Genomic DNA, 15,517 nt, shown 5'->3' with positions numbered 1-15,517 from the left:
TTTTAACGGGTTTTATTTATTTATTTGAAAATTCCCAAATTCGTTACAAATGCTGGAGGTTATTCAAAGTTCGGTCCGCTTTTTTTACTTTTTATATTGGAACAAGATAATGCTAGTATTTTGAAATTACTGTGGGTATATTGCTCTGGGAAACATATATGGAGATAAAATTTTAAATTCGTACACTAAATGTACGATAAGTCCTAAAAGGTACCCAACTTGATAACGTTAATAATTGGTGATAGGAAAATTTTAGAATATGATATTAAATGAATGTGTGAATGTATTGAGAACCGGTTTTGAAAATGTATTTATATTAAACTGTAAAATTTGATATGAGGAACACTAATGTATAAAAAAAAACATAAAAAAGCTCTCAGATTTTAGCCCCAGAAAAAAATTTAGTAATATTTAGTACTTTTCCTAAAATTGTTCACCATAATTGTACAAATACTTGTACTATTTTTAAATATAATATCGAATTTTGGGATTCCAGCCTTATCCCTTCACCCAATTCCAAATTTAGTACCATAAAGTACTTTTCATACAAAACTAGGATGCATCAGATATGAACATTTATCAAAATATCAAATTTCAGAAAAGTATCTCTATCCCTTCACCCAATACAAAATATAGTACCATTCAATACTTTTCGTAAAATTGTGAAACTACCTCCATATGTGCAGGTTACACATAAAAATAGATCTTAATACCATATTTCAGATTTAAAGGACTGTAAACCGTTTTTGGATTTTCAATCTAAAAAATTACAAAATGTGCTAATTATTGTACCATTCGTATTTGGTGAGTGAATTGATGTTGAAATCTGAATTTTTTGAAGAGGTTTTCAGCATCGCATTAAAATTGCACGAAAAGTGTAAAAGGGTACTGATTTTTTCAGCAGTAGGAGCTAAAACAAGTAAAAACAATTAAAAAAGAAGTAAGTTCGGCCGGGCCGAACTTTGAATACCCTCCAACATTAGGAACGAATTACAAAATTTTTAAAAAATAAAATCCACTAACAATTCTTTTAAAATTTTTGAAATACCTAATATAGGAAGTTGCCGATATATAAATACATACATACATATACATATTGTGGACCTATATAGAAAAATCTATGTCTGGGGGTAAAGTACTCACAAAGAATTCTTTATGTAAAATTTCTGAAAATTCCGTTGAAAAATGGTGCTAAAATCATCAAAATACCGATTATTGGGGGATACTGTTATATGGGGGGATATACGATATCATGGACCTATATAGACAACTTTCGTTTAGTGGATAAAGTAACCACAAAGAACTCCTCATGTAGACATTCAGACAATTGCGTTGGGAAATGTGGCAAAAATTATCAAAATACCGAATACCGGGGGTAACGATATATAGGGGCTATACGATATCGTTAAGCTATATAGAAAATTCTCTGTCAGGGGGTAAAGAGCTCACAAAAAACCCCTTGTGTAAAATTTTAGACAATTCCGTTGAAATTGTGGCTAAAATCGTCAAAATGCCGAATATCGGGGGGTACCGTTATGTGGGGGCTATACAATATCGTGGACCTATAAAGACGACTCTCTTTTAGGGGATAAAGTACTCACACAGAACTACTTGTGCGAATTTTCAAACAATTCCATTGAAAAATATGGCAGAAATCACAAAAAAAATCTATTTCGGGGGAAAAGTACTCACAAAGAACTCCTTGTGTTGAATTTTAGACAAATCCATTGAAAAATGTGGCTAATATCGTTAAAATACCGGATATCGGGGACGTATAAAGACAGTTCTCTGTCAGGGTATAAAGTACTCATAAAGGCAATTCCATTGAAAAGTCTGGTTAAAATCATCAAAATACCGAATATCCTACACATCCGACCTACACATGCAATGTTTCGCCACCAAAACTAGAACCCATTATGACCAACATATACCAAGTTTTAGACAAATCCGTGAATTAAATTGCCAAAAATCATGAAAATATCGAATATCGGGAGTTACCGTTATATGGGGCTAAAAATACCAATTTTTAGACAAATCCATTATAAAGTGTTGAAAAAATCATCAAAATACCGGATATATAGAGGTACCGTTACATGGGAACTATTCCAAAACGTGGACCGATATATCTCATTTAATAAACAATGAAAATTGTTCTGCTAAATATTGACGCTCTACGTCAAATAATGTGGGCTGTAGCGCGATTTCAACAGACAGACAAATGGAAGGAAATGGTTAAATCGACTTAGAATTGTATGCTGATTATGAATATATATATATATATATATATATATATATATATATATATATATATATATTATGGGGTCTAATACGAATATTAAGCGATCTTACGAACGGCATGACAAAGTTAATATACCCTCCTTTCCAAGGTGGAGGGTATGAAAATATAGATATTCAGAAAATATATACATACATGAGAAGGTGTGAACAAAATGTTAAAGGCCCTAATGACAATTCCTGGGAATTGACATCTGGTCATGTAATCTAGGCTATTTTGTTTCACAAAGAAATAAAAATTGAATAATCAATAATGAAGTGAAATAAAACAAGATTTCACATTTAACATCAACCTTTGTTAAATAATGAATATTCTTCCTTTCAGTTTGACAAGACCCCCGAACAATATTTGGCCGATAATGATATGAAGGACACATTTAATTATGGCCTACTATTGAAAAATTTCGGTGCCGAAGAATTGGAAGAACAACTTTTGAGTGATCAAGGTAAGTGGGAAATTATTTGGTCTACCTTGGGATTTCATGTTGGTTGGGGTTAATTTTGAATTTGGGTTTTTTTTTTTTAGAGATAATTACATAAAGTTTTCATTTTCAATGTGTGCTTGCATGTGTATGTGTGTGTATTGGCATCATGTATATGTGTTGTTTTATTTTTTCCCCCTTTTTCTAATTTTAATTGACCAACAATGGGGTGTCATCGCAAATATGTGTTCTTTTAAAATGCTTTTTCATTTGTATTTCTTTTACATTTTTTGTTTGTTTATTCAATTGCTTTTTATTGTCACTGTTTTTGTTAAGTGAGGAATGAAAATAATTGCTATTTTTTTTTGGCATGACAAATTTTATGATTTTTATTTTATTTTTTTTTCTCTTTAATTTAAAAAGAGGTTGCTTTCAGGATTTATTTCTTCAAAATGCTTTTCTTATTGAGCCATGAAATTTAGGGATTCGTAGTTTTATATAAGAGTCCACTTTAAGACTTTCCGATGTTTACCTTCAACAAAAATAATCGACAATACGATCTCTCGATTTTGTCCAATAAGAAAGAATTGGTTTTCAATTTTTAATTTTCAACAAGTAAAAAAGCAGTAAGTTCGGCCGGGCCGAACTTTGAATACCCTCCACCATTTGGAACGAATTAGAAAATTTTCAAAAAAAAAAAAAAAAAAAAAATAAAATCCATTAAAAATTCTTTTAAAATCTTTAAAAAATCTAATATAGGAAGGTGCCGATATGGGGGGATATACGATATTGTGGACCTATAAAGCAAATCTATGTCTGCCTGTAAAGTACTCACAACGAACTCCTTGTGTATCGTTATATGGGAGCTATACGTTATCGTTAACCTATATAGAGAATTCTCTGTCGGGGGGTAAAGTGCTCATAAAGAACCCCTTGTGTACAAAGAACCCCTTGTGACCATTCAGTTGAAAAATATGGCTAAAAACATCAGAATACCGAATATCGGGGGTACCGCTATATGAGGGCTATTCGATATCGTGGACCTATATAGATCTCTGCCGAGGTATAAAGTACCCACATCATCAAAATACCGAATATCGGGGGGTACCGTTATATGGGGTATCGTATATCCCCCATATAACGGTACCCCCCGATATTCGGTGGACCCGTATAGACAATTCTCTCTCAGGGGGTAAAGTACTCACAAGGAATTACTTGTGGGGATTTTAAAACAATTCCATTGAAAAGTGTGGCTAACATCATCAAAATACCGAATATCGGGGGTACCGTTATATGGGGGCTATACGATATCGTGGACCGATATAGCCCATCTTCGGACTTGACCTGCCTGCAGACAAAAGACAGATCTATGCAAAATTTTAGCTTCCAATCTTAATTCGTTTAGACTGTAGCGTGATTACAACAGACGGACAGACGGACGGACAGGGCTAAATCGTCTTAGAATTTTACGCTGATCAAGAATATATATACTTTGTTGGGTCTAAAATGATTATTTCGATGAGTTACAAACGGAATGACGAACTTAATATACCCTCCATACTTTTTTGGTGGAGGGTATAAAAAACGATTCAAAATTCATAATTTTTGATGTGTGTAAAATATGAAATGATCGGGTTTTGAATTTTTTTATGCGTTATAATTAGAAGAAACAAAAACAAAAGATGTATTAATCATTGCATAGTTTTTGGCTCGTATGACCTGTGGAATGTAGCAGTATGTAGAGTCGATATTTCGATATTTGTCTTTAAAAATAGCCTATCTGGCGATAATGTTCAATTATTCGATTTTTTCGATTTGAACCTTTCAAACCAAAAGAGTTTAGAGTTTAACATCGAAGTTATTGAATTAATTAGCAATAATTACAGAAAAAAACAAAAACCAGTTAAACGTTGCATACTTTTTGGCTCGTATGAAAATGAAGAGGGCTGAAATCGATTCGAACAAAGCCATACATTATAATTATAGGTGGCCAAGAACGTTTCTCTTTTGATGAAGAAATTTTCTCAAAAATCTTTTCTCTTCAGAATATTTCTATAAGGTCTTCTCTCTATAAAAGGCATGAAAACGAAATTTGCTAGAAGACCTTTGAATGGTTTATCTCCATAGGCGATCTCTAAAATCGTTGCTTTGTAGGAAACTTCTGGAGGCATTTTATCTATGGAAGACCCTTGATTGGTTTAAACATATAAGAGAATCGTTAACGGTTTATCTCTTTTCAAAGGTCTTCTATACGGTATTTTTTAGAAGGCCTCTGAGATGTTTTGTATCTATAGAAGGCCTTTCAGATATCTTCTATCTATGGTAGTTCTCTCAGAGGTTACATTGAATATCACTGAGAGGTCTTCTATCTTTAGAAGGTCTCTGAGAGATCATACATCCATAGAAGTCCTCTGGAGGTATTTTATCCAAATAAAAAGGCCTCTGAGTGCTCATTTATCTAAAGAAGGCTTCTAAGATATAAAGACTCCTTCTGGTACCTCTAGTATCTATAGAAGGCCTTTCAGATGTCGTCTATTTATGGTAGTTCTCTCAGTTCAATATGGTATACATATTGAATGTAACTAAGAGGTCTTATATCTTGAAGACATCTGGGAGGTATTATATTTATATACGGACGCTGAGAGGTCTTCTATCTTTAGAAGGTCTCTGAGAGATCTTATATCAATAGAAGTCCTCTGGGAGGTATTTTATCCAAATAAGAAGGCCTCTTAGTGCTCATTTATCTAAAGAAGGTTTCTAAGATATAAAGAAAGCCTACGAGACGTATTCTATCCAAAGAAGGCCATTGAGAGGTTTTCTCCATATAGATGGGACCTTGATAAGGCTTCTGAGTGGCATTTTATCTATTACAGACCTCGGATAGGTCTTTATTAAAAAATATATCTCTGAGAGATCATATATTCTTAAAAGGTCTTTGATGGGTAATCTATCTAAAGAAGGCCACTGTGATGTCTTAAATCTATAGAAGGACATTGAGATGACTGCTACCCATATACGATACCTGTAGAAGGCATCTGAGAATTCCGCTTTTAATATTTTCAGTCATATGGCTAACAAGGCTATATATACATATATCATTTGCTACGGCCAAAAAGTGCCCAGGGCTCTTTGGACCAAATCCGTTTTAAAATATTTGGAGGCGATCTAGGGATCTAGGAATGTCCGTCCTTCCGTCTGCCTGTCTGGCTGGTGCGCCCGATAACTCTCGAAGAGAGTATCTAATTTGTTCCAAACTTGGTACATCGAAATACGATTGTGAAACTTAGATCGAGTTTGGATGTGCGCAGTATCGGTTCATTCTTTTTGGTACCTCCCCCTCAAAACTCGAAATGTTTGAAGAAACTATTTTACTGCACAAAAAAGAAAGGATCATCCGATTTTGCACCAACTTTACTTATCCTAATATTTGCATCAGTGCTAAGACAGGTGCAAATATGGTCCACTCCGTTAAGTGCCTCCCTTACATAGGTTCAACAGTTTTAAATCTTTTAAAACTTGACACAATAGTACGATTGTATTCAAATTCACACATCACAATATTTTCATTGACACAAGATCTGGTGTAAAGATGAGATATATTGGTCCGCTCCTTCTGGTACCTCCCCCAGAAAAGGTCAAAATTGTAATATCCATGATTCCATTCAAACTCGGAACATATAAATATTTCTACACAACACAAGATCTAGTATGACAATGGAAGAGATCGGACCATTCCTTCTGATTGTGAATAACCAAAACGCATTTTAGACGACCTCTAGAAGGCCTCTTTTTCTATAGAAGATTTCAAGAAGGTCTCCTGCCTATAGAGCTCCAACATTGACAGAACTAACTTTTGAATGTACTTACCTTTCTTTTATTTTAAAGACAAAAATTCTGTCGTCCCAATACCACAACATTCCCTTCCATATTTCAGGGTCATTGATTTACGTACATCTACGAATCACACCCCAAATTATTTCCTCTATTTCCTTACGTTCGAATATGAATTCCCCAATAAATTAAATATTCAATTAAAATTTTAAATAAATTAGGGTCTATTTATTAGCTGTTATCATATTTCTGGAAGTTTCTTTATTGTGTGCGTGATTTTGTTGTCTTCACCTTTTCCTGTTACCAATCTCGTTCATAAGTTTGTGTTCTCTAGCGGCATTTAGTTCGGTTGTTTGTTCTGCGCTTTACATTATAAATAATGTTTGATTGGTAGCCACCTTTTGCAGACAATGTCACCTCCCCTTATGGGGGGTTCAACCTTAAACTTGTGTGACCAACATGGGTCATGGATACCAAAAAGGCTACATGGGGTTGGGGGTAGCAGGTGTTGGAAGGATGACATTGGTGCACGGATCGATGTCAATTGTCGTTGTCGAATGACAGACAGGTCATGAATTACATTTTTAAAATCCATGCAGTTAGTCGTTGTTTTAAAGTTTTGTCCATCGGTTGTGTCAATCACAAATTGTCCCACGTATAAGTTGCAAAAGAAAATTAAACGTTTTCCGTTTGTACAATACAGCCGAACATTGTTTCAAATCGTGTTGTGTTATTGTTATCGATTTTTTTCATCTGCAATTATATGGCTCTAAAGACAGATAGAATTCGTTTTATGTAGGCAATAGTTGAATTGTAAATTTAAATTGCTTAGAATAAAACATTTTTATTTATGAATTTGTTTCGAAAACAACATGGATAATCGTCAATTCTTTAATCACATTATAAGGAATATTGACGATGTTTTCGGTAAGTGGAAGGAAGTGAAAATCAAAAATGCCCTGCATAAAACAATTGGAATTACTTTTTACAGCAGTGTAATTTAGAACTCATTTAATTTAACCATTGCGTTTGGACTTCATGAACGTTATAGGAATTAAAATAATTCTCTAGTCACGTGATATGCAGCAAATCGAAGTAAAAGTTGTACGGAATTATTTTCATTGCTTTAGCTGCATTGTTTTGAAGCTAAAAAATTTAAAAGTGAATCATATAAAACCGATGAATGGAAAACCCCAAAAAATAAAGGTTTCGTCCTATTTGTGAAGGACTTTTAAATAAAGCATATTTTTTTTTAATTATATAAACCTGAAAGTATCGAAATTATATCGCCCTGACACGGTAAAACTCAGAAGTGTAGAGAAGGACAGACGTTTCTGACTACGATGTTGCATATATATACAGGATAATATAAAACAAGTTAAAAAGCACTAAGTTCGGCCAGGCCGAACTTTAAATGCCCTCCACTATTTGGAACGAATTTGGAAATTTTCAAAAGATAAAATCCTTAAAAAATTCTGTTTACATTTTAAAACAAGTAAGCAAAGGCTACAGTCGAGCGGAGCCGACCGTTGAATACCCTACAACACTATAATAAATGATACAGTTTATATAGGCGAGATACTCGAAAGAATTCCACAAGATATTGTGACAAATAATAAAAGAAAACCATCAGGTTTCGTTCTCTAATTTTCGAATAATAGCAACTTTAACTAATTTGCTCATTTCTAATTTATTGGAAGATGTTGCACGTAAACGGTCTTCCTAGATCTGGAACCAATATTTCCCAAAGACCTATAATCTCTCAGAAGTGCCAAAAGATTAACATTTATTATTGGCTTTTGACTGAAACGCATCTATATGAGATACAGACATTTGACTATATTCTTCCACGAAATCAGCGTTAACGAAATAGTCAGAAGTGCGTCTTTCCTGTATTTGTGAATTCTCCAAAAAGTCTCTGGAATAGACATTTTCGTATTTTGTCTACAAAAGTTGGCAAACTATTTCACACATTGAATATTTTTGGATGGCCATCCAAAACTCCTTGGCTTTTGCAATGTCCGGTAATCCCCTTTCAAAAGTGCGTGAGGATCGGGCGACCTGCGACCTTACGACCTGCCGACAATTTTGCAGTTTTTTTGGTCCATTTCAACCCTAAATATATGGCGATCATCTCCAAAAAGAGTAGGCTTCTATTCTGACCCTCATCTTATCCCCATGCAAAATTTCGTAAGGATCGGGCCATAAATGCGATCTGTATATGATATCCTGATATCCTAACTACTTAGTTTTCTTAGCTGTAGAAATATTACCAAATGTTTAATTCAAAATGAAAATATGCCAAAAATATGACAAAATTGAAAAAATATGAGAAAATTTTACAAAATCAATATTTTCATCTTTAGAGAGATATTTTGATGCGATTTTTTTAGACGTTTTCTCTTTCCTGCCAAGAGGCCATTCTGAATTAATGAGAACTGTCGAAATCAGTTCAGCCGTTCTCGACATATAAGAGATTTTTCAAGCATATCTTCTTTGATAAACATATATATCGCACATATTTTGCTATATATCTGATTTCTTGGATGTTAATATCAATGTAAAGATCAGACGTAACCTTGTCATGGCTTTGTGATTTCACCGGGAATTAAAATAATCGCGGTTTAATGAAAAATTTTGAATTTTTTCAATACAAAAGATATGGTCTATTTAACCCGCTAAATATTATCCGATGACCACCCAAATTGGTAGGCTTCTTCCCCGCCCTAAACTCTAGCTACGTGCGAAATTCCGCGTCGATTGGTCTATAATTGCGACCTGTACAGCTACTGCAAAATCCGAATTTTTTTCAGTATTTGGTCCATTTCAACCCCTAAACATTTGGCGATCATCTCAAAAAGAAATAGGGTTCTATTCTGGCCCGACCCCGACCTCCATTCCAAATTTCGTGAAGATCGGGCCATAATTGCGACCTGTAGAGTGATTACAAATTAACATGGACAGACGGACAGACGGACAGACGGACGGACGGACATACATAGCTAGATCGACTCAGCTCGGCGAGCTAGGATGATCCATATATACTTTCCTATGTGGGAAACCAATATTTCGAGGTGTTACATAATTTTTGGGCCAATCAAACTTATAATACCCTCAACACATAGTGTTGTAGGGTATAAATACTGAATATAGCCGTTTTATTGGAGTCTATACGACTTGGATCTACATAGGCATTGTTTGTCATAAGCCATTACCATATTCAAATCCGAAAACTTAAAATAAACGGTGAATAATATCGTATATAGGGATGTATCGGTGCTGTGCGAAGACCTGGACCAGCATAGACAATTTTCTGTCATAGGCTGTAGTATCCATTAGGATGTTCAAATACGACATCTCAAACAATTTCGGTGGGTATTATACCTAAACTCGTCACAATACCGAATATAGGGAGGTACTGATATATGGGACCTGGACCTGTATAGACAATTTTCTGTCACAGACTGTAGATCCTATTACGAATTCTAAATACGTATTTCGAAACAATTCCGGTGAACAATGACGATAAAATCATCAAATTACCGAATATTGGGAGGTACCGTTATATGGGGGCTATACGACGACGCACAGTGTCACGACCGCGGCCAAAAATGGTAAAAACCAAGTACATAAGAGCACAAATTTATTGATGAGAATTGATAGAAAACATTCCAGTTAGGAATAATATGAATTTTGGTAGTGATACGTCAAGTAGTTTTGCCTGTACGAGGGTTCAAATCTGATAGTTTTTGGCAATCGGCATTTTTCTTTTTTTTTTCGGAAAATTGACACTTTTTTCATATGTTCAAAAATTTGAATATTAAAAGTAACGGTTATAAAAAAAGTGTTTATTTTAGTTACTTGGGATGTCAAAAACTTGGCTTCACCTTTGTTTGGGTGTAAATAGTGATCATATGGTGTTTACAGTTACAAACACCTGTTGTACTTAGTTCATCTATTTTGTAAAGCAAATCTTGAAATTAGTGGAGTAGAAAAAAAGGTTAAAAAAGTTTAGTCTACATTTTTGTTGATTTTAGTTGTGAAAAGTATGTATTTTTAACCTATAAAAAAATTAGCTGCGGAAACCTGCGGTCCTAAGAGTTATTTGCTTTTTTTAGTGACCACCTCTTTAAAAAACTGTGACATATTTTTGGAATGGTTAGAAGTAAAGGATCAAAGTATGTCATATGTTCTGGCAAAACTTAAAGAATTTATTGAGGATCGAATTGGAAGGAAAATGACGGGCGAAGAACACATAAAGGTTAAAAATATTTGCTACAAATTGTCTTCTACGTGGAAAAAATACTATCGAAAGAGGGATAAAGTAGAAATGGTCTTAAAAGATTGGTTTCTTATGGATACGTTTAAATTTGATTCGGTACATTTGAAGATTATTTTTATTAAACCAATTATTTAAAAACTTTTAAATATTTAGGAACCTGATAAGTCTACATCAAGAGGTCGACCACGCATTAACTTTGAGGAAAGTTCATGTAGAACAAAAAGGCGACGTGTATTTGAACTTGTTGCATCTACTGTTGTTGCCCCATTGTATGGGAGGTATACCAAATCATGGTCCGATCAATTCAATTTTTTGTCACTTGTTTTATAGCCCAAATTAGAAGTAAACTGCAGATTTTCGTTGAATTTGGGTTAATACATTCGTTTTTATATCCCAAAAGAGAGAATTTTTCAAGACCCATTGTATGGGAGGTATACCAAATCATGGTCCGATCAATCCAATTTTGTCAACTGTTTTATAGGCCCAATTAGAAGTTACATGCCAATTTTCATCAAATTTGGTTGAATATTAACGATTTTATAGGCTAAAAGAGTGAAATTTGGAAGACCCTATATATGGGAGGTATACCGAATTTTGGTCCAATCTATCCAAATTTTTGTAATTTGCTTTTTAGCCCAATAATAAGCATCTGTACAAAATTTCATCCACCTACGACAACTCTTTCTATTTTTGGCCGCCGTTTGTATGAACTCGCGACATAGTGCGACGTGGACCTGAATAGACAATTTTCTGTCATAGGCTGTAGTATCCATTTCGAACTTCAAATACCAAATTTGAAACAATTCCGGTGATTAATGTCGCTAAAATAATCAAAATGCCGAATATAGGGAGGTACCGTTATATGGGGGCTATATGAAGACGTGGACCTACATGGCCCATTTACGAAATTAACCTGCCAACTGGAAAAATAAACGTGTGTGCAAAATTTTAGCCTTCTAACTCAATTCGTTCGTATATTCAAAATACCGAATATAAGGAGGTATCGTTGTATGGTGGCTATACGAAGACCTGTATCTACATAGCCAATTTTCTGTCATAGACTGTTGTACCCATAAGAATATTCAAACACGAAATTTTAAACTATTCCGGTGAATAATTCAGTTAAAGTCATCAAAATACCAACATGGGGAGGTACCGTTATTTGAGGGCTATACGAAGACGTGGACCTGCACAGACAATTTTCTAGCATAGGCTGTAATATCCATTAAGACTTTCAAATACCAAATTTGAAACAATTCCGGTGAATAATGTCGTTAATATAATCAAAATACCGAATATGGGGAGGTACCGTTTTATAAGGGCTATACGAAGACGTGAACCTGCACAAACAATTTTCTAGCATAGGCTGTAATATCCATTAGGACTTTCAAATACCAAATTTGAAACAATTCCGGTGAATAATGTAGTTAAAATCATCAAAACACGGAATATCGGGAGGTGCGGTTAATGGGGGGTTATGCGAAGGCGTGGACCTGCACAGGCAACTGTTTGTTATAGGCTGTAATATTTATTAAAAACTTCAAATACCAAATTTGAAACAATTCCGGTGAATAATGTCGTTAAAATCATCAAAACACCGAATATCGGGAGGTGCGGTTAATGGGGGGTTATGCGAAGGCGTGGACCTGCACAGACAACTTTTTGTTATAGACTGTAATATTTATTAAAGACTTCAAATACCAAATTTGAAACAATTCCGGAGAATAATGTCGTTAAAATCATCAAAACACCGAATATCGGGAGGTGTGGTTAATGGGGGGTTATGCGAAGGCGTGGATCTGCACGGGCAATTTTCTGTCATAATACCAAATTTGAAACAATTCCGGTGAATAATGTAGCTTAAATTACCAAAATTCAGAAGGAGGGAGGTTATTTGGTGGCTATACCAAAACGTGGACCTACATTTTCAATACCAAAAGTCCTGCAGACATAATATACATTTGAGAACAATTTTATAAACCTATTTCATTTCGTTCGGAAGCTAGAGTAATTTCCAAAAATATATATACTTTGTAGGGTCTAAAATGTATATTTCGAGGTGTTACGGACGGAATGGCAAACCATATTATGGTGGTATAAAAAATTAGCTGAAAAGTTTTTTTTTTTTTTTTTTGTTTTGGTATTGATCTACCTAATTTTCAAGCTTAAATGAAAATTTCATTTTGGTACGTATCGTATCGTAACATCTCGATCCATTTGATATTTACATTTTTTGAAGATTATGATTGACGTAATAAGCACTTAGAATAGTATTCGCCTGTGTACAGAGAGTACAAATATTTTGTCGATGCGATTTTTTAAGTTTTAATTAATCAATTAAAGTAAAAGGTCTTTTAAATTCAATCTTTTGATTTTAATTTTCATTTATTGTTGTTGTTATATTATCACCTTTTTAATTTTCTGTGTAAATGTGATGAAGATGTTTATAATCAATATAATTTTGTTTTTCATTCAACTGTAAATAAGTATTTCAAATAATTTCTCTAAATTATTTTTTTGGGATTCTAAATATTCAATATGATTTTATTTCAAAACGTTTTTCATTATAGGCCAGCAATAAGTGTTCAATTTTAATGTTGTTCGTTCGTTCTTCAGTTTTTGATTTCTGTAAATAATAATAAAAAAAACATATATATTTGTTATGATGTGTGATGACAATAGATGGCGTTGTGTGTGTTAAGCTAACTCAACAAAATAATTAAAAGAAAAAAACGAAAAACATGAATCCTTATTCTGCACTTCTCTGCATTCTCCTCTTCTTTTGTCTTCTTTTCACTACAACTCCAATATTTCTATCACCTGTAACGTGTACATCCAAAAACCAATAAACGATAAACCCGTATTATTTATGGTCCTCACCTCACCCCCTGCAGTACCAGATGATTTGCACAGCTCGAGGCGTTTGTTAAACGATGGTGATATTCAACGCACACTGGATCGTTGCTTCAGCGTGATACAGGAATCGAGTAAGGTATGGAGTGGTGCCACCGCCTCCGCCTTGGCCCAGAAGAAACCATTGTCGGACAATAATTCCCTACAGCTGGCCGTAACGGGATATTTGAGTCGTTTCCTGAAACCCTCGGTGTATGAGAAAATAAAGAAGCGTCAAACACGTTTGGATCACAATCTCTTCGATGTCCTGTGGCCGGCATTGCGAAAGACATCGAAGGAGCGCCATCTGGAGGAAGACATAAATTGTGGCGTAATTGCGCCCGACTTTGATGTCTATGTGGTGTTCCAGGAGTTTATGGTCCCCTTGATTAAGGATATGCATTGCATGTCTGTAACGGCCGATTTTAAGCCACATCCTCGCATTGCCTATTTCCCAATGCAAAATGCCGAGCGCCTTAACACCGCTTATTTTGTGTTTGAAGATGATTCAAATTTGGTGGTTCGTTGTCAGGTGGAATGTTCCCGAAATTTAGATACCTTTGAGTTACCGCTCAACTTGACCATTGGACAAATTGAACAAGCCGAACGTTTGATGATGGCCAAAATATTTAGCTCAGCCTTTATAGAGGCCATAGATGAGGAGGAACCGGGTAGTTACTATACTTTAACAGAGATCCTAGAAGAAAACTCTGAGGTCCATGAAATGCTCAGTAGCTATAATCTTCTCATACCTTTGCTTGACCAAAAAGATGCGGTACAACAGGCTGAGTCCATAGCCTTTAATGGTCCCCTGTGGCCATATGGTCGTGGAGTGTATGTCAGTGCCTCCAATAACATGGCCTTGTGGTTGAATTGCCAGGAGCATTTGCGCATCATTTCCAGCACCTCGTCCAAGGATGCTGCTGACATCGGGTCAGTTTATACACGAATTGGACGTTGTATTTCATTCCTCGAGCAACAGTTACATTTCAAAGAAAGCTATCTGCTGGGCTATCTACAATCTCGACCATCCTTCCTCGGCACTGGCCTGAAGATGACAACAATTATACGTTTGCCAAATCTCATGAAAGAAATGGACAACTTACGCCATCTGTGCTCGGTGCGGGGTTTGGCCCTTACCACCAATCGCCAATCGAAACTGAGCGTACGCCTGATAAATATGCAGTCCATGGGCTCCGTGGAACACATACTCTTCCAGGACTATTGTACGGCTGTCACGAACATTCTGTCGCTGGAGAAGGATATGTCACTGACCAATTCCAAACACATTGCCTCAATGTTGGTGAAAATATTTCGTCGTAAGAAAAATAGTTTAGCTGAACGCCACTAGATGCCAAATGATTCGATGTGATTGATGACCACTTCCCCCCAATTCCCAAAAAAAAAACGCTTAAAGACCTCCCCACCACCTCTGAAGCCAAATTAAGAGACGTGTAAATACAATACAAAAAAAGCAAACCAAAAAGTCATTTATTCATCACTTAACGAAACTGTATTATACAAAGTAATGAAAAAAAGAAAAATCAATTGTCCTCTATTATCTCCCTGCTTTTTGTTCCTGATTTTATTTCGTTGTCAGAAAGCAAAGCCAAAAAATAAAACACAAAAAACCTGCAAACTCATTACGGATTCGTAAGTTTCATTTTACATTTTCCTTACATTACTTGTATTTGATGTCCTCTTTTTTCGGTTCATGTCTTGTCTAAAAGAATTTTCTCTTGAGTTGCTTTAACATGCATTTATACATCTGTAGATTATTTTTAATTTCTTTTGT

The 15,517-nt window shown here is 34.9% G+C and overlaps 1 protein-coding gene and 1 long non-coding RNA gene across 16 annotated transcripts in view; both read left to right on the top strand.

Annotated features, from left to right (window-relative positions):
- Window positions 1-15,517, top strand: part of LOC101893623 (glutamic acid-rich protein) — a 106,036-nt gene that overhangs the window by 75,654 nt on the left and 14,865 nt on the right. For 12 of the 15 annotated variants that reach the window (XM_059119969.1, XM_059119968.1, XM_059119961.1 and 9 more), the window contains 2 exons: window positions 2,621-2,741; window positions 13,725-15,041. In XM_059119969.1, the coding sequence (XP_058975952.1) occupies window positions 2,621-2,741; window positions 13,725-15,041 (1,438 nt within the window). Of the gene's footprint in view, window positions 1-2,620; window positions 2,742-7,155; window positions 7,476-13,724; window positions 15,042-15,517 lie in introns of those variants that run through there. The other 3 variants (XR_009341804.1, XM_059119971.1, XM_020039888.2) reach the window with 3 other exon arrangements.
- LOC131801380 (uncharacterized) lies at window positions 10,541-11,064 on the top strand. The gene is made up of 3 exons (XR_009341805.1): window positions 10,541-10,594; window positions 10,667-10,926; window positions 10,984-11,064. It is a non-coding gene; the product is annotated as an uncharacterized LOC131801380 (long non-coding RNA).

This window comes from Musca domestica, unplaced genomic scaffold (assembly GCF_030504385.1).
Source record: "Musca domestica strain aabys unplaced genomic scaffold, Musca_domestica.polishedcontigs.V.1.1 16, whole genome shotgun sequence".
NCBI classification, from domain to species: domain Eukaryota; kingdom Metazoa; phylum Arthropoda; class Insecta; order Diptera; family Muscidae; genus Musca; species Musca domestica.
The sequence above is the reverse complement of the archived record's forward strand: the minus strand, read 5'-3'. Positions and strand labels throughout refer to the sequence as shown.